This window comes from Eumetopias jubatus, unplaced genomic scaffold, assembly GCF_037043125.1.
Source record: "Eumetopias jubatus isolate StellerSeaLion01/CBP00866 unplaced genomic scaffold, mEumJub1_p1.0 scaffold_6, whole genome shotgun sequence".
NCBI lineage: Eukaryota > Metazoa > Chordata > Mammalia > Carnivora > Otariidae > Eumetopias > Eumetopias jubatus.
In genome coordinates this window covers 119,208,271-119,232,697 of record NW_028274812.1, presented here as the reverse complement: position 1 = coordinate 119,232,697, position 24,427 = coordinate 119,208,271, and the positions used below count along the sequence as shown (strand labels likewise).

The 24,427-nt window shown below is 40.2% G+C and overlaps 1 protein-coding gene across 1 annotated transcript; it reads left to right on the top strand.

Annotated features, from left to right (window-relative positions):
- The first annotated feature begins 1,470 nt into the window (after positions 1–1,470).
- On the top strand, positions 1,471–7,230 carry LOC114222184 (HLA class II histocompatibility antigen, DQ alpha 2 chain). Its single transcript, XM_028120591.2, has 5 exons — positions 1,471–1,628; positions 5,537–5,785; positions 6,235–6,516; positions 6,761–6,935; positions 7,111–7,230. Exons 1-4 carry the CDS (start codon positions 1,547–1,549, stop codon positions 6,913–6,915), a joined length of 768 nt encoding a protein of 255 aa, XP_027976392.2. The 5' UTR covers positions 1,471–1,546; the 3' UTR covers positions 6,916–6,935; positions 7,111–7,230.
- The last annotated feature ends 17,197 nt before the right edge of the window (positions 7,231–24,427 follow it).

Here is a 24,427-nt window from a genome sequence, read left to right as displayed (position 1 = left end):
ATTCTAAAATTGGGCATCTTAATAAATCTTACCTAGAAGAAAGGAAGACTAGACTGAGGCTAAAGCTCTAATTCATAACGAAGCAGTAGGCTTCATACCATCTAGAAAAGATGGATGCTTGGTCATTTTTGTGGCTTGGACAATGTTTGTGTTTTGTCTGTGTTCAGACATGACTACTGAGTGGCCTTGTGTTTTGTCTTGATCTATCACAGTCACTGAGTGGCTGTCTGATACTGCTATTCTGTGACATTGTTTATGTTCACCAGGAAAACACCAGAACCTGGCTGTGAGCTGCAGACCAGCTCCTGGCAACACCAAGGCCTGCTTAATAGTACCAGGTGACTCCCAGATGCCAGGGCTTTTCCTGACTCACTCTCCCCACAGTCTCATGAGATATGACAGTGTGCTGAGAAACAGAAGGCCATCCAACAGGCACAGAGTGATTGACTCTAAGTGGAACCTCCCATTAACTTGTGGCTTCCATAACACACAAAAAATCGATTCTTCTGGAAAAAAATAAATAAGTCTCCCTCTAATGATTGCCTTTGTCTTAGTTCAATTCCTTAGTCCCTCACAAATATCTGGAATATGTGGCAGGATAAAGAATATGAAAAGATCCATGAGGTTCTGGGAAGGGAACCGATTTCTAAGTCACAGCAATTCCCCTCATTCTGCCCTCAACATTTGACCTACACTCTTTATTGTAAAAAAAATTTAAAAACTAAAAATCATAGAGTGGGGCAGCCCAAGCTGTCTTTAATGTAATCAGTGTCCCTAAATTGCCTTTAAATATAGATAGCGCTAAAACACAGAGCACAGAGAATACTCCGGACAGGAAAAAATTGAGGTGAAAGATGCTGCAATTACTGTAGGCAGCACTCATGACATTATGACTTCTTTTTATTGTCCCAGGTGCAAATACTGGAGCTTTTGAGAACATGAGAAGAACTTAACTCAACTGGATTTACATAAGTAGAGAAGCAAAGGTATTCCTTGCCTACCACCAGCAGAAATACTCCAGGCAGGTCAATAAAAATTTGGAAAATTTTACATGCACTATGGAAACAAAAAAGGAAGACAATTAACCCACATTAATTGGAGAGAAGATAGGGACTGTCAGGGAGGGAATCAATTCATGGGAGAATTTTTGGAGATTGTAACCTAGAAAATCCAAAGAACACCATATTAGTGATGATATCTAAACATGAAGCTACTCAGAAATTCCCACCCTTCTTGCCACCAGCAAGCCTACACACCCATAAGAAGATTCTGATTTAACACCCTCCCTCTTTTCCTAGATAATTCCCCCGGTCTACTGTGAATGGAGGCTACATCAGAACAAGGGGATTTCCCAGTCCCTTCCAGGCTTCTTGGTATAAGCTCTTCAACTGGCAACTGAGGTGTCATCAGAAGGGAGTTTTCTGATTGGCCAGAACCTGACCTAGCAGGGTTTGGTGTGGATGTCTTTAGAGTCTCTTCTCAGTTGTGTCCTCACCATTGCTCTGCAACTCAGGACAGCAACTTCAGAAACTGCACTGAGAAGAGAATGACCCTAAACAGAGTTCTGATTCTGGGGACTCTTACCCTGACCACCGTGATGAGCCCCTCTGGTGGTGAAGACATTGTGGGTGAGTGCACAGCTGAGGGATGTGGGGACTAGACTTGAGAAAAGGAATTGGAAGGGGAAAAAAAATAGAGATTGACGTAGAAATAGCAGAGACTCCTCAAAGGTGTTCTCAACATTAAGCAGATCTAAAAATTATAGTCATCTTTCCTTCAGGAAACTAGAGACCCAGCCCACTCTCTTTGCTTCCTGTGCTGTTGCTGAGTTCATCAAGGACATCATTCGTTTTTAATATCTGATCCAGTGAATATAGTCTAGAAGATTCAATGGCATTTATTCATGATTACCTCAAAGATTAGGGATATGTCCACGAGTGGATGTTTTGTTACTAAAAATTCATAAACTATTGCTCCCAAATGTCTCTGAACAACATTTTGAAGCTTTTTATATGTTTCTTCTGTAGTCTCACTTTGGGGTAAAGAGTTCCATGAATTACGTATACTATGTAGATATAAAGAAGGGGGTCCTCTTCTTTGTCTCAGATTTCCACACATTTTCATGCTGGAAACTTGCATGGAGGGAGTGGGTAAACAAACCCAGTTGAATACCTTTAGACAAGTCATTCTACCATATGACCTCATATATGTCACTTCACAAATAATCAAATCAAATATGTATTTAGAAATGCTTTTCCAATAATGAAGACATAGTAATGTCAATGATCATTCTTGTTTCTTGATTGTTACTACAAGTGTGGCTTAATTTTTTATATATTAATTCCAGAATGGTTAACATACAGAGTTATGTTAGTTTCAGTTGTACAATACAGTGATTCAACAATTCTCTACATTACTCAGTGCTCATCAAGATAAGTGTACTCTTAATCCCATTTACCTGTTTTAACCATCCCCCCCCACCTCCCCTCTGGTAACGTCAGTTTGTTCCCTACAGTTAATTGTTTTTTGATTTGTCTCTTTTTTATTTGTTCATTAGTTTTGTTTCTTAAACTCCACAAATGAGTGAAATCACATGGTCGTTGTCCTTGACTATTTCGCTTAGCATTACACTCTCTAGTTCCATCCATGTTGTTGCAAATGGCAAGATTTCATTCTTTTTATCACTGACTAATATTCCATTGTGTATATACATATATATACCATCTTTATCCATTCATCTAACAATGGACACTTGGGCTGCTACCGTAATTTTTTTTTCTTTAGCAAAGTAGAGAATATTTTTATTTTAAAATTGAAACAATGAATCATGGAACACTACATCAAAAACTAATGATGTAATGTATGGTGATTAACATAACGTAATAAAAAATTTTTTTTAAATTGAGAACTTTATGATGAAAAACTTGGTTAATTAAATTATATTATTCTCGAATTGTCAACTCAAATGACCTTTCATTCTACCCAATGGAGACCCTTAAAAGGAAAACAGGGCAAGTACACATTAATTATTTAATCCCTCCCCCCACACCCACCTTCACTGTCCACCTCTTGCCACCCTCTCTTCGGGCATTCCTTTATCATCTTTTCCTTCCAGGATCTATCCCTGGTCCTTTGTATTGTTGTTTTACTGACATGAGGAGTGGGTTTGTAAAAACCAAAGTAGAAAAACCAAAAAGTTAAGAAGGAAAGTGAAATGGGGTGTACTCTAATTTTCACCAACTTTGTTAATGCTGACTGCTCCCATTCCAATTTCATTTGCAATGAAGTTTCACTTGCTTCTCCAGAGAATTTCCGATTTCCTTTTTTCAGTGTCACACCAGAGCACCCTGGTCAGGCTCAACTTATCCATTAGGTGCAGTAAGCACAGTGCCACCATTAAAATGTTTTAATTTCCTTTAAAATTAGAAGAAAAAAGGAACTTTTAGAGTAGAAGAAAATGTTTGAATTTTTAATACAGCCTGAATTACATCTGTCTTTGTACCAGTGCAGTCACAAAATATGATTTTTAATATTTTAAGAAAAAAAAAAGGGCCCAATAGTGCTTAGGCTCACAAGTCATAATACAGCCTTGGTCACTGCTGATTCTGACTTTCATATGGTTCTGCTACCTCTGTGTCTGTCAGTCTCCACTCCCCCAAATTTCTGTGATCCTTGAGAATAGCAATTGACAATCAATACACACTTTTGAGCACACAGTGAGATAAATTTGGGGGATTCAATGAGGAAAAGACATGCTATCTGCCCCCTGGTGCAGGAAAGCAGAAGGACCATTGCTGAGCAGGACCATGGACACAGCTGAGACTGGAACTCAGCAGTGTGACGTTCATCAACAGTTGGCAGCCCAGGACAAGTACCAGATGAAAACAATAATTGCATATATTCCTGTATGAAAGAGGAGTCAAGGATAAAGTATAGAGGATAAAGAGGCTTTGTTGGAGGGCCTTTTAAGTAATTGACGAAGGGGGTCATACTGGGCAGAGTAGGGAGAGAGTTGATGAGGTATAGATAAATTTGGAGAGCAAGACACTGGGATGGAGGTGCTGGAGGTCATAATGTGGTCAAAAACACGTTCAGTGAGACAACTTGGCTAAAATGTTGGTAACTAAACAGGAACTTCAAGAAGGAACTGGAAATCCGTAAAGATAACTTTGTTTCAAGGAGAAAAACCCCTGCAAAGACCAAGGAACGTGAAAGAATAATAATCTTTGGTTTGACTGGCAGATGAGGTGTTTGTGGAGGAGGTGGGACCAGAAGACTGCTGCTCTTCCCTTGCAGGACTCACCTCAGCTTACTGTCCCCGTTCCTGTGCTCACTTAACTCTCTCACCATGCAATAAGCTCCTTGATGACAGAAACCATGCTGACTGGTGTTTTACCCCCTGCTCCTCATGACGTCTGACATCTCGCTGATGTTCAGTAAATGAGGAGGAACATAAAGAGGAAATGATAAAAAGCTCACATATGTCTTCACAAGATGTCCAGTTAGGCTCACTGGGTGGAGTCCTACTCTGCCATTCAGTTTTGGCATCCTTACACAAGCATATTGTCCATGTGAGGAAAAGGGCCATAGTTTACCCAGAATCCTAAACAGATAGAAATGTTGAGTCAAAATAAGGAAAGAGGTTTAATAACCTCCTCGAAAGAAAAAAAAGGGGGGAGGGTAGGAAGTGACAAAAATCTAAAATCTAATAAAGCTTCCATTTTGTATTTCTGATGAAATCGAGTGCTCTCCTCTGAGGATTACAATTGTTAACAAAATCGAGATCTTAGGAACATTGTTTATTTTTTATATACTTTGTCATATTGTCACTGACCTTGTCATATCTTTCGTATATCCTATAACAGTTAAGAAACTCTTTTAAAACAATATGGTCCTGTGTGCTTTTCTTTGGAAAAATAAGAAGTAGAAGGAGGAACAGGAAGGGGGGGAGGAGGAAGAGGAGGAAGGAAGGAAGGAAAGAAGGAAGGGAAGAAGGGAGGAAGGGAGGGAGGAAGGGAGGGAGGGAGGAAGGAAGGAAAACTACTGTAGTAAAAGTTCTGCTCTGAACCAGTCCTGGGGGAAGAGGAATCAAAATGTATATGTTATTAACTGATGAAAGAATTAAGTAAGAGATAAAACTCATGAAGCAGAGGGAAGTAAAGTGAATTCTGAGAAAGGAAGCTAAAACCATGATAATTTGTTCCTTCCTTCTTTCATTTCATTATAATATTTGTCATAAACCAACTGAGCATGCCAGGTGCTGATCTAGGTACACAGGGAACAGCAGTAACAAGGCCGTTGTAATTCTGCTCTCGTGGGGCCTACATGACAGTGGAAAAGCAGACTATATTCTAACTGGACAACTATCAACACTGAGAGAGAGGGAGCAGGGAGCAGGTGCTGGGAAATTTGCCTAAAGACTGTGCCAAAGATGAAGCCCACTATATTTGAAAGCCAGTTTCTTCTGTCACTTGGTTTAATAAGGCTCTTTTCTCCCTCTGTTTTCTACTTCTTGCTCCTCACCCTTACTGATCAGCTGACCACTTTGCTTCCTATGGCGTAAATGTCTACCAGTCTTATGGTCCCTCTGGCCAGTTCACCCATGAATTTGATGGAGATGAGGAGTTCTACGTGGACCTGGAGAAGAAGGAAACTGTCTGGCAGCTGCCTGTGTTTCAAACATTTACCAGTTTTGACCCACAGGGCGCACTGAGAAACTTGGCTGTAGGAAAACACAACTTGGACATCCTGACTAAACGGTCCAACTCCACCGCTGCTACCAATGGTATGTGTCCGCCACCCTGCCTCTCTTTACTAAACCTTCCTACACACCAGGTCTCATTCCCTTCCTCCCTACGATAGATACCCTTGACTAATTTCCAAGGATCTTTCCCCATATCTTCTCATAGTAATTACTGAACACTCATCCTCTGCCATCTCAAAACTGAAATATTGCCATATTGTACAAGGATCCTTACTCCCATACCATGTTCCTTGAATCCCTCAAGGAGAAGTTCTATAGATCTGCTACTTTAATAAGCATGCCCACAGAGGGAAGGGCACAAGGATAAAGTATAGGCAGTGTATCTACACTGTTTCCCAAGCAGAAGGTAAGCAAGAACGCTTCTACCATCAGATGGGGAACTGTTGGTGGGAGGGCTCTTGCAGGACACAATGCAGAACCTCAGGGCAGATCTCTTTGCAATTCATATCAGTGCTGCTTCCTCACCACAGAGGTTCCTGAGGTGACTGTGTTTCTGAAGTCTCCTGCGATGCTGGGTCAGCCCAACACCCTCATCTGTTTTGTCGACAACATCTTTCCTCCTGTGATCAATGTCACATGGTTGAAGAATAAGCACTCAGTCACAGAAGGTGTTTCTGAAACCCGCTTTCTCGCCAAGAGGGATCATTCCTTCTTAAAGTTCAGTTACCTCACCTTCCTCCCCTCTGCTGATGATATTTATGACTGCAAGGTGGAGCACTGGGGCCTGGATGAGCCACTTCTGAAACACTGGGGTATGTATGAATTCCACCCCCTTGGCACCTTCTTTCTCTGTCAAGTCCAGAGTATCCTGCCTTTTAGCCCCAGAATCTCATGTTTTCCACACTTTAAAGGTTTCGAATAATAGACTTTACTCTCTTCCCTAACCGCGGTGCCCTGAGTCCTCATGGAACCAAAACCATTCCTCCTGCCCCATCGCACACATGGGTACATGAACCAACACTCCGTATTCTGACTTCCACAACCTCATTTTTACAGAACCTGAGATTCCAACCCCTATGTCAGAGCTGACAGAGACTGTGGTCTGTGCCCTGGGGTTGACTGTGGGCCTTGTGGGCATCGTGGTGGGCACTGTCTTCATTATCCAAGGCCTGCACTCAGGTGGTGCTTCCAGACATCAAGGGCCTTTGTGAGCCACACCCTAGAAAAGGAGGTAAGGATTCAGATTTGTTCGAGCTGAGAGCTGGAGACACAGCTCAGGAAGAAGGAAAGTGGGAGGAGTTTGTGGACACAAATGTGGTTGAAAGGTTGTAGGAGTCTGGGGGAAGGCATGATGACAATACAGGAGCCCCCGAGGATCCAGCCATCTCATGTCTGTACTATTGCAGGTGCACCGCATGCCCACCGACCAGAGCAGAAGAGTGGACTTGATAGGTGACCTAGCACTGTTTCCTGGCCGAGTTTATCATATTCCTTCTCTCTTCCAACGCTCCTCCTCTCTTCTCTTTTCTGGAACTTAAGGTCCCCCTATATCCTTTGAGAGCTCACATATCCTTTGAAATTCTCCCCCCCTTGACTGCCTGATTTTTTTTTTCTTTTCTCAATTGTTACCTACAGTGACATCTCTGGGATATTCTACCTAGTTACCCAATTCTTTGTAACCCTGATCCAGTATTCCCATGGAAACAATAAATTTCCCTTTATGAGATCTCTTAGTAAAATTTTTCTTGTCTTTCATCTCAGGGCTGACTAGGACCATGGTCCTTTATGCTTCAGGTCCACTTAATCTCACTTTCTGGATTATGTTTCATGCCCAGTAATACCAGAGCAAGCAAGTATAGACTGATAATATTTTGATATCTTAGCTGAGGTTAATATTTCTCTTCTTATTATTCCCACGCTTGGGCATTATCACTCTCCCCCCCAATTCAGACATCAATGAAAGTAGTATATGCCCTTTGTCCTTGGTATAGATTTCTTATAGAAGAAACACACACACACACACAAAAACAAGATATAAGTTCATACTCCTTTTAGTATAGTTTTAAAAAGCTATGACAGAGAACTAAGTTAAGATAAAGAAATTTTCAATTTCAAAAGTATTGAAAGTCAAAATTGTTTTCCAAAACTTTAAAATTTCAATTTGTGAAGAATGAATGATGATAGGACCAGCTTTCCTCGCCGTTCCTCACCCATGAGAAGATAAGAATTCTTTAGGCACGAAAAGAAACGGAAGTCTGTTACAGGGGTATTAGAATAAGACCATAAGGTGAAAATCTGAGAAGAACCAAATACTTCGTTCTTACTTAAAGATAGTAACAACAGGAAAAAGAATGGGAGTAGAAACCACAGACATATTTAAGTTTCTGAGAACACAGGTGTGGTTTGCCTCACCTCCTATTTGAATCCCCGCTAGATAAGCAATAGACTTTCCTATGCCACCATGGCATGTCAGGGACAGTAGAGTGAACATAGCTGCAGGATGGTTCTAGGCAGATCAGCTTAGGTCAAAGCTCACTGAATCCCTGTGTACCCTGGGAAATAGCAAAACACTCTGATAACCCCAGCTCCCTGCCCCTCTCCTCTCACCCTTTCTCATTAAGGAAAAAAGAGGCCTATGAGAGAGAAATCCCAGGAGGGACAATGTGGTGGAGATAATGTACTGGCAGATACGGATGCTATATTTTCTTCTGGGTTCATTGCCTCCCAGTGGAAACTCTGGCAGAGGAAATGGATCAACAGATGAATTCTCTGGTTTTCTTGAGTGTGTCCAAGACTTCACTCTTGAAAATGTATGTGACTTGACTTGGAGTCATTTTGTCCTTTGAAATTGTTTTAGGCACAAATTTGCCTCAGTCTTTTCACTCTGCACCTACTGTGTCCATGCAGTGTATCTAAGACACTATTGTGGAATAGGTATAGAATGTATGAGGCTGTCTCTGTCCGTGCCACCTGCATGAATGAGCTTAAAGTGTAATTGGGGGAAAAAAATTTTAATACAATAATTGATAGAACATAGTTTGATAGAAACCTAAATCCTAAATTCAAGACTCAGCATTTTATGGCTGGTATTTTAAATTTTATAATACTGACTAAATATATTCTGAGTCATATTTCTCATCCATAATGTGGAAGTGATAATACTTGGCTTGTAGTTATTGACAGAATTTGAATAATCTTGATATATAGGCTGTGCCTTACACATAGTATACAAATACATAAGAAATCGTTGCTAGTTGTATCCATAATTAATTTTTTTAAAAAGAATGGATCATATCATATAAAAAAACACTTTTCTTTTTCTGAGTCCATTAATGATTTAGCATATTCAAACATGGAGATATGAATGAATTTCTTTTTGTAAGTTAGTGAGAGGGTTTTTTCCCCAGAAACTCAGAGACTCTGAGGTTCAGTTAGGCTAAGAGAACAGATAAGGTATGGTTGTCAGTGACATATCACTGGTGGAGGGTTGCTAAGAGAATTCTTATAATAATAAGTTGTAATATTTGACTTTGGGTTTTTAAGGCAAAGGTTTGTTATATTTAACAGATCTTACGCATGTTTACTTTGGGGAAAGGTGGGAAAGATTCAAGGATCAAAAGCTAATTGTGAGGTAGAAGTAAGAGAACAATTAAAAATAGAGACTATGAATTAGTAAATTTAGGGAATCTGACCTAGAAGTTATCATGAAAATGTAAGTAACAGAACACAGAGGATGTCAAGCCAGTAAAACTACTCTGCATGATACTATAATGGTGGATACATGCCATTACACATTTGTTCAAACCCACAGAATGTACACAAGAGTGAACTCTAGTGTAAACTATGGAGTTTGGGGGCTAATAATCTGTCAATGTAGTGTCATCAATTATGATAAATGTACCACTCTGGTAGGGGATGTTGATAGTAGGGGAGTCTGTGCTTGGTGGGTACAAAGATATATGGAAAACCTCTGTACCTTCCATTCAATTTTGCTGTGAACCTAAAATTGCTCTAAAATAAAGTGTATTTTAAAAAAGGAAATGTCGGCAATTATGATATAAAATGTATAAAATAAAAATTTTAGTATAAAAAGTGTAGATCATCTGAAAATGCACAAATGTACTCAGGAAGAGTTTTGTCAATAGGCTTTCAAATAAATGTTATATAAATTTCAATGATTCATGAGTAATTTGGACATGGTGTGTGCATGTGTGCACGTGCCTTGTGTGTGTTATTGTAATATAAGGGTTATATTGAATCACATTATGACCAGTGTTCCAGGAATATACAAATGTTGACCTACTCAGACTCCTTCCCAATGAAATACTGAGGAAAACAAATTTAATGGAAGTTGAATTTTATTAAGGGAATTCATTCATAAAGTCTTCATATAATTTTAAAATGGAATTAATTCTAAAAACAAAGCAATCATTTCATTTTATCAGCTAAAAGTTAAAAGTAGATTACCACATTACATTACTGTAAACAGAGTTAGATATCAGACCTCATGATATTAAATTATGTGATTCTTAAAAAATTATTATTTTTTTTTTTTTTAATTTGACAGAGAGATAGAAAGCGAGGGGGGAACACAAGCGGGGGAGTGGCAGAGGGAGAAGCAGGCTTCCCACTGAGCTCGATTTCAGCACCCCGGGATCATGACCTGAGCCAAAGGCAGACGCTCAACGACTGAGCCACCCAGGCACTCCATTTGAGTTATTTCTGATTGTGTACATAAAGTGTGACTTTATTAGTATTTAATATTAATACAGTATTTAAAGATACATAATTAAAAAATCACATTTTTCAGCAAATAATTTGCAAAGAAAAACAGAGAACAGAGAAACTTCACATTAAAAAAAACTGAAGATACGTATCAGTCAAATGTTGGGCTTTGTTTGGATGCATATTCAAAGAAAACAACTGTTAAAAAATTCTTGAGACCATTGGAAAAATTGAACACTAGTTGTATTAAGAAATTATCTAATTTTAGGGCGTTAATGGCAATATTATGTTTCTAGAAAGTTATATTTTAGATTGTCATAATAAAATATCTGTCAAGAAAAAGACATGATGTGTAAGATTATCTTCAAACTAATCCCATATATGTGTAAGATTAAGTGGGTGGGTTTACAAAATTATCTGTGAATTAATAATTATTAAAGCCAGACTATTGATACATGGCACTATTCTCTCCAGTACTACAAATAGTAGAAATTTTCCATAATACAAAGGTTTTTTTTAAGTATTCCAGGAAAGACAAAGGAAAAAAAATAGGCAAAGAAGCATTCTGTTTGAAGTTTTGTTGGTTTTTAAGATATTGCTCATTTTATCCCAGTTAGGAAACCGTGAGTATCCAAATCCTGCTCCACACTATAGACCTCCCAGTGATGTAACCCTAAAGAATATGTATGTACAAGGAATAATAGTAAAGGAAAGCAGAGTAATGCTCACTTTCTATTGGCTGGACTAAGCCCCAAACTTTACTAATATATTCACTAATTTAATCATAATGCAAAAATAAAAATGGTCATTGAGTACCAGTGTTGTGATACATACCATACATTCACTGGCTTCAGAGAATTTACATTCCAGTGGAAAGAAATATACATATATAAAATAATTCCACTAGCATATAATTATAAACTCTAAGAATTCAAAAAGGAATCACTTATGTCTCAAATTCTCGCATCATGGTCCAGTAGTTGTTACCTCTCTTTTTCTCAGCTTCTTTATTCTCCATCATTTGGTCTACTATATCACTAATTCTCTCTTCTGCCTCATTTATCCTAGCAGTTAGAGTCTCCATTTTTTATTGCATCTCATTAATAGCCCTTGTGATTTTGACTTGATTAGATTTTAGTTCTTTTATTTCTCTAGAAAGGGATTCTCTAGTGTCTTCTATACTTTTTTCAAGCCCAGTTAGTATCTTTACAATCATTATTCTGAACTCTAGTTCCAGTATCTTATAATTATGTCCATAGTGAGTAGGTCCTTGGCAGTCAGTACTGCCTCTTGTTCTCTTTTGAGGTGAGTTTTTCCATCTTGTCATTCTGTCCAGAGAAAAATAGGTGAACGAGAGAACAAAATACTAAACTGGCAACAGCAACCACAGAGAAATATACACTAAACAAGTCAGAAGAGACCCAAAACCAAAAAATAAATAAATAAAATTTAAAAAAGAATATAATCAAACAGGTGGACAAAATGGTGCAATACACTGGATCCTGTGTGTATTTTGGTCTGTTTGTTAGATAAATAAATCCCAAAATTGTGAAGAAAGAAAAACCTACATATGTACAAAAACAAAATTAAATACTATGAAAGGATAGACTGTAACTGTAAAAATGAAAATTAAAAGACACAAAAGAGGAATATAAACAGACAGGTGAACAGAACAGATCAATGCACTATATCCTGAGTCTATTTTGTTTGGTTTGTTACTAGAAACTACATCTCAAATTTGTAAGGAAAGAAAAACATTATACTCAAAAATAAAATTAAATACATTGAAAGGATAGGTTGTAACTGTAAAGATGAAAATTTAAAAAGACTTTAACAAAACAAGGCAAAAAGAAAAAAGAGTGTGAGAGAATATGATCAGACAGGTGCAGAGAACAGAGCCATACCCTAGATTCTGGGTGTATTTTGGTCTGCCAGTTAGAAGAATCTGTATCCCAAATTGTAAAGAAAGAAAAACTTACATACATACAAACGTAAAATTAAATACAATGAAAGGATAGAATATAACTATAACAATGAAAATAAAATGATTTTTTAAAAAAGAGTTGATAAAATAAGAAATTCACTGAAAAAGGAAAGAGAAACAAATTGAAAGACTAAAGAATCATGGGGGGCAAAATCATAAATTCTATATACTATTTTCCTTCAGCATGGCAGTTTTGCGGTTCTCTGTGATCTGTAAACTTGGTCTTAGCTAATCCTCTGCTGATCTTCTGGGGGAGGGGTTTGTTGCGCTGATTCTCAGTTGTCTTTGCCCCAGGCGGAATTGCTCCACCCTTGCCAGGGGGCCAGGCTGAGTAACTGCTCTGGATTGCTCTAGATTGCTCTATGTGGCTTTTGTTCCCTGAAGGCTTTCCACAACAGCTTTAGAGGGTGGGAATTAAAATGGCGGCCTCCCACTCTCCAGCCCCAGAATTGAGAGCTTGGGGTTCCACTCCTCTGTGAGCCTTCAGAGAAAAGCAGTCAATCATTCCTGTCTCCCTGGTCTCCAGCCGCACTCCATGCTCACCTGGCCTGGGACCGAGTTTTTCTATCTCAGGCAATCGACCCCAATACAGGTCTCCAAACCCTGCAGTTTCCTTCAGGGCACTGCTGCTCCTCTGGGCGTTGGGGGGGTGGGGGGTGGGAAGAGGGGTCTCAGCGTTCTGCCTCTTTCTGGGCCCCCCTGCTTGGGGAGCAGTCAACTGACCGTGCAGGGGTTCACAGTTTATGGCAACCCCAAGCTGAGAGCCCACTCCTGGGCTCACTGATTGCAGCCAGCTTCCGCATCCTGATGCCTGGGAACTCTGCTGCACTCAGGCACTCCCGGTCTTCCTGGGAACCCAGGGAATCCTGAGACCACACTGTCCCACGTGGGACTCTGCCCTGCTTCTCCACCTGAGCGCTTTTCAGGCAGGGACATTCTTCACTGGAGCAGACTTTTCTAAAAGGTCTGATATTGTGCTCTGCTGCTTTATCACTTTTTGGTAGCGGCTTACAGAGGCTCCCTCCCCCTGAGGTCTGTCTTCCTGTATATGGCCTCAGATTCACTTCTCCACACGTCCTACCTTGCAGAAAGTGGTTGCTTTTCTATTTGTAGAGTTGCAGCTATTCTTTTCTTAGATCTCCAGTTGAGTTTGCAGGTGTTCAGAATGATTTGATAGCTATCTAGCTGAATTCCTGGGACCAGATGAAACTAAGGTCTCCTACTCCTCTGCCATCCTGGACCAAAATAACCTGAATAGACATTTTTCCAAGAAGGGTACTCAAATGGCCAACAGGTACATGAAAAGGTACTTAAAATTATTAATGATTAGGGAAAGGCAAATCAAAACCACAATGAGATATCACCTCACACCTGTTACAATCACTATCATCAGGAAAATAAGAAATAACAAGTGTTGGCAAGGTTATGGAAAAAAGGGAACCCTTATACACTGTAGGAATGTAAATTGATTCAACCCTATGCAAAACGATATGGAGGTTCCTCAAAAAATTGAGATAACTGTACCTTCATATCCATTGCAACTTTATTTACCATAGCCAAGACATGGAAACAATTTAGGTGTCCACTGGTGATGAAGGGATAAAGCAAATGTTATACTCACACACATAGACACATCACACAATGGAATACTACTCAGCCATAAGAAAGAATGAAATCTTGCCATTTGTGACAACATGAATAGACCTTAAAGGTATTATGCTAAATGAAATAAATCAGGCAGAGAAAGCCATTCATTTTCACTTATATGTGGAATCTAAAAAATGAAACAAATGAAAAAATAAAACGAGACTCCTAGATACAGAGAACAGACTGATGGTTGCCAGAGGAGAGGGGGGTTAGGTGGTGGGCAAAATGGGTGAAAGTATCAAGAGGAATAAACTTCCAGTTATCAAATAAATAAATCATAGGATGTAATGTATAGCACAAGGAATAGACAATAATACTGTACTAACTTTGTAGGGTGACAAATGGTAACCAGACTTATTACACTGATCATTTCAAAATGCATATAAATATTGAATTACTATGTTATATACCTGAAACTCATATAATATTGTATATCATTTATACTTGAATTAATTTTCTATGGCGACAGATGTTAACTAGACTTACTGTAGCGATCATTTCACAAGATATACAAATATCAAGTCATGCTGGACACCTGAAAATAATATAATGTTGTATGTCAATTATACCTCAATAAAAAAGAAATGACTTTTTTCACTTTGAGAAAAAAGGTCTTGGCAACAATTTTTTGGATATAAAACCAAAAGCACAAGCAACAAAAGCAAAAATAAACAAGTGGGACTACATCAAATTCTAAAACTTCTGCACAGCCAAACAATCAGCCAATGTAAAGGCAACCTGTGTAATGAGATAAAACATATATTTGTAAACCATCTATCTAACAGGGGGTTAATATAAAGGTACCCATACGAATCAAGAACAAAGAAAACAAACTGATTTTAAAAAGGGCAGAGGAAGACTTCCGGGGAAGAGGGCAGAGTGGGAGGATCCTAGGCTCACCTCATCTCATGGATACAACTAGATAACATCTACATCAGTGTAAATACCCCAGAAAACCACCTGAAGCCTGGCAGAACAGACTCTCCACAGCTAAATGGAGAGAAGAGTTCACATCCAAGAGGGAAGGAAGGGCAGAGATGCAGTCAGGAGCTGAATGGACCCACAGGACTGTCCATAGGAGATGGGATGCTGTGGGCTCAGAGAGGGGAAAGAAGCAGACCTTCACACTAGGTTCTCCAGGCACATGCAACCCACACAGGGAAGATGAATCCCCATAACTTTTGACTTTGAAAACAAGGGTGACAGAATTTTGCAGGTTCTTATCATCAGCAGGGCTTAATACCTGGAACTTTAAAAAATCAGCAGGCTTGGCTCCTGGCCAGAGGGCAATAGGAAACTGAGTCATTGCCCAGACAACACAACAAACAGCCCCGGGGAGATACAGCACACAAGCGGCAGTTTGAAAACCACCTGAGGTATACAAGAGGGAGTTTTGTTTACTAATCTCAGAGCATGTGCTGGAGTGGCAGGGATCTTTGGGAGACTTCTTCAAGAACAAAAGAGCTGATGGGTGCCATTTCTATCCCTTGCTGCTCACCCTAGATGCACAGACACCTGCAGGAACCAGAGCAGCACCAACACTTGTTACCTAGCTTGCTAACAGTGCACCCCACCCCCACATTCTCTTAGTGACACACCCACTTCAACCAGACCTCAGCTCCGGGATCCCTTCCACATCAGACCTGCGCAAACCTTGATAACACCTCTAACACCTCACAGCCTGCCCCGCCTTCTCCTGTGGGCCTGCCCCCTACACTACCTCTGGCCAAAGGCCATCTGAAGCAATGCCACATGTCTGGCAGGATGCAAGCAGCCCTGACAGGGGCCAGCACCACTCCAAAGTGACTCCTGCATGAGGAAGAGGGAAGATAACTGCACACATGAGTCCAATCACAGCCCCAGCAGTGGGCTGGGGACAGACATCTGGTCTGACTGCAGTCCCCACCCAACAACAAAAGCTTCTCAGGAGACAACACAGAGAAAGGAACGAGCAGTTCAGTGCTACCCTATGTCTGGCAAACACCTGGTCTGACTCAACTCAAGCCCAACCCAGCCCCAGACTGCCCCACTAACACAGGGACCAAACTCTGCCTACAATAGGCCCAGAGAGCCATTGTAGATAAGTGAACTGAAGGCAAATGTGGCTTAGCCACAACAGTAGGGTGCATGCAACATACACAGGAGACAACACTGGAGCACCCGGTTCTGGTGAACAGGGGACAGTGCACTGCAGGGCGCCACAGGACCTCTACTTCATAAAGTCACTAATTTCAAGGGCAGGAGATGTAGCTGACTTTCCTAACACATAGAAAGAGACCCAGAGAGTTAGACAAAATGAGGAGATCATTTTGTGGAGGAGGAATGTGTCCCAAATGAAAAAACAGGACAAAAATCACAGGAAAAGAGTTAAACCAAAAGGAGAAAATTAATATGCCTAATAAAGAATTAAAGTAATGGTCATAAAGATACTCAATGGACTTGAGAAAAGAGTGGAGGACCTCAATGAGACCCTTAATGAAAAGATAGACTTGGGGAAGGTGACAGCGTAGGAGGACCCTGAGCTTTCCCTGTCCCATGTTCATGACTAGATATCATCCACATCCAAGTCAGTAAACCAGAGAGTGATCCAAAGACTGGCAGAACAAACTCCACAACTAAATAGAGAAGAAGCTGCACCTGAAAGTCAACCTTTCAGGTCAGAATGGTGGAAGGAAGCTGTCTGCAGGAGGGACAGAGCTGCACACGTGGAGAGGGCTGAGAAACAGGCCCTCGCACCAAGAAGCTTCCCAGGGAAGACTAATCCCCATAAAATCTGGCTTTAAAAACCAGAGGGGCTAAATTCTGTGCATTTTTAAAATCAGTGAGACTTGGAGCCTGGAGCTTTAAAAGTCAGCTGACTCCACCCTGGGTGAGGTGGGAAGGTGAGTAATAGCTGGATCACTGACTTTAAAAAGACAGCAGCCTGCACAAAGAGGCAACATAAAAAAGACGGTTTCCACAGGATGGGGACAAACAGGAGACAGCTCTGTTCATACTGATTTCAGAGCCTGTTGGGGGGCTTCTCTGAAAAAGAAGGAGCTGTCCATCACCATTTTCCAGCCCTGCCTGCCAGCATAAACACAGAGCCAACTGCAGGAGGTGGCACTGCTCAGACACCTGCTAACTAACCTGCTAGCAGTGTTCCAGGCCCATGAGGTCCCCTGAGGACTCACCCACTCCCAGCCCACTAGCCTCAGCCCTGGGCTCAGAGCAAATTTTATTAAAGTTTGGCACCCTGCCAAGCTGCAGAGTACACAACCTTGGCAGGGTGCACAGGTCCCACCGCATACTGTGACCCGCCATGCACAGCACCCAGGCACTACGCAGCACCCAGCCCCTGCTGAGTGCTGTGCAGAGCTGCCACCCCACAGTGTAACCAGCCACACACCCCCAACCGTTGTCATGTGCTGGGCCCTGCTGAACCCAGCCATCACCATGGGCCACACCTAGCTTCTGTCCACTGGCCAGTCCAGCAGGCAGCCGCCAAACACTGCAGTGCTTCAGTGGATCTGGCATGAGACTAGTGTCCCAGTGCAAATTTTGCTAAAACCACCATCCTGCTCCCAATTTTCCTAGCAGACACACCCTCAGAGCTGGGCTGCCTGGGCTCCACTAATACCACAGAGAGCAAACACAGCCCAGAATAGGCAGAGAGTCAGTGCAAATGACTGCACTGAAAGGAAAAGTGTCTCAGACACAACAAGAGTGCATAAGCAACACATATAGGATACTACTTGAAGTGCCAGGTCCTGGTGAACAGGGGACACTGCACTGCAGGCCATCCCAGGATCTCTTCCTCATAAAGTCACTAATTTCACGAGCAGAAGACATAGCTGACTTTCTTAACACAGAGAAACAGATGCAGAGAGGCAGATGAAATGAGGAGACAAAGAAATTTATCCAAAATGAAAGGACAGAGGAACTAAGATGGCAGTGTAGCAGGAGGACCCTAGACTTATCTCACCCCTTGAACACAACTAGATAACTATCAGATCATTCTAAATACCACAGAAATCAACCTGAAGACTGACAGAACAAACTTCACAACTAAAGGGAGAGAAGAAGCCACGTCAAGGAAGGTAGGAAGTGCAGAGCAGTGGTTTGGGGGAGAAACAGATCAAGGGTGCTGCAGACAGGAGGGAGCCATGGTCACAGAGAAAGGCAAGAGAGAGAGGAGCACACAGGTGGAACGTGCAAGAAGAACACACTTCCCCAAAGTCATTGGCTGGGAAAATGAGGGGAGCTGGTTTTCCTGAGTTCTTGCAACCAGCAGGACGTAATGACTGGAGTTTTAAAGGGCAGGGGGCGATCTGAAGAACGCTGGGGACACATGAAGGGTGGGGAGGGATTATTCCCTCTACTTAGAGCTGGTCCCCGAGAGGCAGGGCTCAGGGAGATGCCTCTCTGGGAACAAGGGAGCTGGCCAGTGCCATTTCCTCCCCCACCCCTCAGCATAAACACAGAGCAGCCTGCAGAAAGTAGCTTAGCCCTGAACTGGCTGCCTAACCTGCTTACAACAAGTTCCACCCCTCTGCACTCTGGCATGACTGCCTGTCTCTGTCAAGTTTGCCTCAGTCCCAGCTTGGCAGGCCCCCTCCCCAGAAGACCAGCAGAAACCCCAGTCCACACTGTGTCTCCCAACCAGAGAGTCCTGCAAAGCTCCAGTTCTAGTGGAAGCAGTATCAAGGCTCATTTAACAAGCAGACCAGCACACACCTACTTAAAACTTGCCACATTCTGGTCAAGAACCAAATCAAACACAGCCCCCTGCAGGCAAGGAGAGCCTCTGCAGACACCCGGCATGAAGAATGGAGCAGCCAAAACCCAAGAGCAGGGCACCTGCAGCACACAGCAGACATACTCCCTGAAGTGCCGGCACTGGACACTATACGGCCTCTTCTTCATCAAGCCATCACTCTCAGGAGCAGGGAATGTAACAGGCTTTTCTAACATAGGGAAGAAGGCAGAGACATAGAGAAAATGTCAAGACAGAGGAATTCATCCCAAATGAAAGAACAAGATGAGGTCACAACCAGAGACCCAAGTGAAACAGACATAAGTAACATGACCAATGGAGAATTTAAAGCAATGATCATAAGGACATTTGCTGGGCTTGAGAAAAGAATGGAAGACTTCAGGGAGGCCCAAAAAGTACAAATTAGGAATGAAAAATGCAATAACTGAGACTGGAAACAGGATGGATGCAATGAACACAAGGCTGGAAGAAGCAGAGAAATGAATAAGTGATATAGAACACAAAATGATGGAAAATAATGAAGCTGAACAAAAAAGAGAAAGAATTATGGAAAACAACAACAGACATAGGGAACTCAGTGACCCCGTGAAACATAGTAACATTTGTACCATAGGAGTCTCAGAGGAAGAACAGAGAGAAAAGGAGGCAGCAAATTTATTTGAGGAAATAATGGCTAAAAACTTCCCTAATCGGGGGAAGGAAACAAACATCCAGATCCAGGAGGCACAGAGAGCTCCCATCAAAATCAACAAAAGCAGGTTAACACCAACACATATTATAATTAAATTTACCAAAAAGAGGAATAAAGAAAAAAATCCTAAAAGCAGAAAGACAAAAGAAGTCCTTAACTAACAAGGGAAGACCCATAAGGCTAGATACAAATTTCTCAACAAAAATTTAGCAAGCCAGAGATGTGGCATGATATACTCAACATGTTGAATGGGAAAAATCTGAAGCCAAGAATACTATATCCAGCAAGGTTATCATTCAGAATAGAAGGAGAAATAGAGGGGCACGTGGGTGGCTCAGTCAGTTAAGCGGCTGCCTTCGGCTCAGGTCATGATCCCAGGGTCCTGGGATCAAATCCTGCATTGGGCTCCCTGCTTGGCAGAGAGCCTGCTTCTCCCTCTCCCTCTGTCTGCTGCTCTGCCTACTTATGCTCTCTCTCTCTCTCTCTATTAAATAAATAAATAAAAATCTTAAAAAAAAAAAAAAAAAGAAGAAATAAAGAGTTTCCCAGACAAACAAATACTACAGGAGCTCATGGGTGGCAAACCAGCCTTGTAAAAAATATTAAAGGGGAATCTTTGAGTGGAAAGGAAAGAATAAAAGTGACAAAGACAAGAAAGGAACAGAGAAAATCTGCAGAAACAATGATAAGACAAGTAATAAAATGGCACTAAACACATATCTATCAATAATTACTTTGAATGTAAATAGACTAAATCTCCAGTCAAAAGACATAGGGTGTCAGAATGGATTAAAAAAAAAATAACCCCCACCCATCTATATGCTGCCTACAAGAGACTCATTTTAGACACAACTGCAGATTGGAAGTGAGGGAGTGGAGAAAAATTTATCATGCAAAAGAAAGCCAGTGTAGTAATACTTATTTTGGAGAGACGAAACTTTAAAACAAAGACAGTAACAAGAGATAAAGAAGAGCACTATATCATAATAAAGGGGTCAATCCAACAAGAAGATCTAACAATTGTAAATATTTATACAGCCAATATGGGAGCATCCAAATATATAAAACAATAACATGAAGGAGTTCAGTAATAATACAATAATAGTAGTGGACTTTTCACCCCACTTACATCAATGGACAGATCATCTAAGCAGAAAATCAACAAGGAAACGATGGCTTTGAATGACACACTGGACCAGAAGAACTTAACAGATATATTCAGAACATTCCAACCTAAACCAGCAGAATACACATTCTTTTAAAGGGCACATGGGACATTCTCCAAAATAGTCACATCCTAGGTCACAACTCAGGCCTCAACAGGTACAAAAAAATTGAGATCATACCATACATATTTTCTGCCCACAATGCTGTGAAACTTGAAGGCAACCCCAAGAAAAAATTTGGAAAGACCACAAATTCATGGAGGTTAAACAATATGCTGCTAAACAATGCATGGGTCAGCCAGGAAATCAAAGAAGAAATAAAAAAAATACACGGAAACAAATAAAAATGAAAACACAGTGGTCTAAACCTTTGGCATGGAGCAAAAGTGGACCTAAGAGGGAAGTATATAGCAATACAGGCTTACTTTAAAAAACAAGAAAAGTCTCAAATAAACAACATAACCTTATACCAAAAGGAGCCTACACCTAAAGGAAAAAAGCACACACACACACAACAACAGCAACAAACAAAACCTAAAGGCAGCAGAAGAAAGGACATAATAAAGATTAGAGCAGAAATAAATGATATAGAAACTAAAAAAACAACTGAAGAAATCAATGAAACCATGAGCTGATTCTTTGAAAAAAATTAATCAAATTTATAAACCACTAGCCAGATTTATCAAAAAGAAAAGTGACCCAAGTAAATAAAATCACAAATGAAAGAGGAGAGATCATAACCAACATCACAGAATTATAAACAATTATAAGAGAATATTATGAAAAACTGTATGCCAACAAATTGGACAACCTGGAAGAAATGGATAAATTCCTAAAAACATATAAACTACCAAAACTGAAACAGGAAGAAATAGAAAATTTGAAAAGATCAATAACCGGCAAAGACATTGAATCAGTAATAAAAGAAAAAATCTCCCAACAAAACTAGTCCAGGGCCAGACGGCTTCACAGGGGAATTCTACCAAACATTTAAAGAAGAGTTAACATCTATTCTTCTCACACTTTTCCAAAAAACTAGAAATGGAAGGAAGACTTCAAATCCATTCTATGAGGCCAATATTACCTTGATTCCAAAACCAGATAAAGACTCCACTAAAAATGAGAACTATAGGCTAATTTCCCTGATGAACATGGATAAAAAAAAAATCTCAGTAAAATACTAGCAAATCAAATCCAGCAGTACATTAAAAGAATCATCCCCTATGGATCAAGTGAGATTTCTCCCTGGACTGCAAGGGTGGCTCAATATTCGCAAATCAGTCAATATTAATCAAAGGGAATATAAGAACCATATGACCCTCTCAATAAATGCAGAAAAAGCATTTAACAAAGTACAACATCCACACATAATAAAAACCCTCAACAAAGTTGGGCTATAGGAAACACACCTCAACATAATAGAGGCCATATATAAAAAACTGACACTTAAAATCATCCTTAATGGGGAAAAACTGAAAGCTTTTCCTCTATGGTCAGAAACAAGACAGAAATGTTCACTCTCACCATAGTACTGGAAGTCCTAGCCTCAGCAATCAGACAACAAAAAGAAAGAAAGGCATCCAAATCAGCTAGGGAGAAGTCACACTTTCACTACACTATATAGAAAACACAAAAGACTCCAGCAAAAAAATTGCTAGAACTGTTATACAAATTCAGTAAAGCTGCGTGATACAAACTCAACATACAGAGAGGTCTGGTACATTTCTATACTCCAATAGTGAAGCAGCAGAAAGAAAAATCAAGGAACCACTCCTATTTATAATTGCACAAAAAGGAATAAGATACCTAGGAATAAACCTAACCAAAGAGGCAAAAGATCTGTACTCTGAAAACTATAAAACACTGACAAAAGAAATTGAAGATGACACAAAGGAATGGAAAACCATTGCATGTTCATGATTTGGAAGAACAAATATTTTTAAAATGTCTATACTACCCAAAGCAATCTATACATTTTAATGCAATCCCTATCAAAATACCAACTGCATTTTTCACAGTCCTCAAACAAACAATCTTATAATCTGTATGGAACCACAAAAGACGCCAAATAGCCAAAGCAACCTTGAAAAAGAAAAGCAAAGCTGGAGGCATCATGATTCTGGTCTTCAAGGTATATTACAAAGCTGTGGTGATAAAGACAGTATGATACTGGTACAAAAACAGACACATAGATCAGTGGAACAGAATAGAAAACCCAGAAATGAACCCACAACTTTATGGTTAATTAATCTTAGACAAAGCAAGAAAGAATATCCAATAGAAAAAAACGATAATTTCTTCAGCAAATGGTGTTGGGAAAACTAGAAAACAACATACAAAAGAATGACACTGGACCACTTTCTTACATAGTACACAAAAATAAATTGAAAATGGACAAAAGACCTAAATGTGAGACAGGAAACCATTAAAATCCTAGAGGAGAACACAGGCAGCAACCTCTTTGACATCAGCTTCAGCAATTTCTACTAGATATGTCCCCTGAGACAAAGGAAGGGAAAGCAAAAATAAACTATTGGGGTTTCATCAAAATAAAAAGTTTCTGCACAGCAAAGGAAACCTCAGAACTAAAAGGCAACCTATGGAATGGGAAGATATTTGTAAATGACATATCTGATAAAGAGTTAGTATCCAAAATCTATAAAGAACTTCTCAGACTCAACACCCAAAACACAAATAATCCAGTTTAAAAAAATGAGCAGAAATCATGAATAGACACTCTTCCAAAGAAGATATACAGATGGCCAACAGACACATGAAAAGATGCTCAGCATCACTTATCATCAGGGAAATACCAATCAAAAATACAATGAGATACCGCCTCATACCAGTCAGAATGGCTAAAATTAACAACATAAGAAACAACAGATGTTGGCAAGGATGTAGAGAAAGGGGAACCCTCCTGCACTGTTGGTGGGAGTGCAAACCGGTGCAGTCACTCTGGAAAACAGTGCAGAGGTTGCTCAAAAGGTTAAAAGTCGAGCTTTTCTACAACCCAGCAATTGCCCTACTAGGTATTTACCAAACAATACAAAAATACTAATTCAAAGGGATACATGCAGACAATAGGAAATACAAAAAGGAACAGAAAAAAAAAGAGATCCAGATAAATAACGGCAAAGGTGAAGATAGAAACAGAGAGACAGAGGCAGAGATGCAGTGAAAGAGTGAGAGACACAACAGAGACAGAGATGCAGAGACAGACAGAAAAAGATGCAGAGACACCCTTATGTTGATTGCATGTCGTTGCAATGTTGCAATGTATTGGGCACACATTATTGTGCCCAATAATGAATACTATTATTCACAATAGTAAAGGTATGGAAGCAGCCCAAGTGTCAATCAATAGAAGGATGGATAAAGAAGATGTGGCATGTATATACAATGCAATATTACTCTACCACAAGAGTATTAGATCTTACCAACTGCAACAACACGGATGGACCTAGAGGGTATTATGTTAAGTGACAGACAAAGACAGACAAATACCATATGATTTCACTTATATATGGAATCTAAAAAGCAAAACAAACAAAAAAACAGACTCACAAATACAAAGAACAAACTAGTGGTTACCACAGGGGAGATGGATGGGAGGTTAAGCAAAATAAGTGAAGAGGATTAATAGATACAAACTTCCAGTTATAAAAGAAATAAGTCATGGAGAGAAAAAGTCATTATACTCAACAATGTTATAAGACCGTTATATGGTGACAAATGGTGACTACCCATATTG

Excerpts from the sequence above, each read along its gene's own strand:
- LOC114222184 (XM_028120591.2), top strand. The coding sequence starts at position 1,547 with ATGACCCTAAACAGAGTTCTGATTCTGGGGACTCTTACCCTGACCACC. Across the intron at positions 5,786-6,234 it reads CTCCACCGCTGCTACCAATG|AGGTTCCTGAGGTGACTGTG; the intron begins GTATGTGTCCGC and ends TCCTCACCACAG. Across the intron at positions 6,517-6,760 it reads GCCACTTCTGAAACACTGGG|AACCTGAGATTCCAACCCCT; the intron begins GTATGTATGAAT and ends TCATTTTTACAG.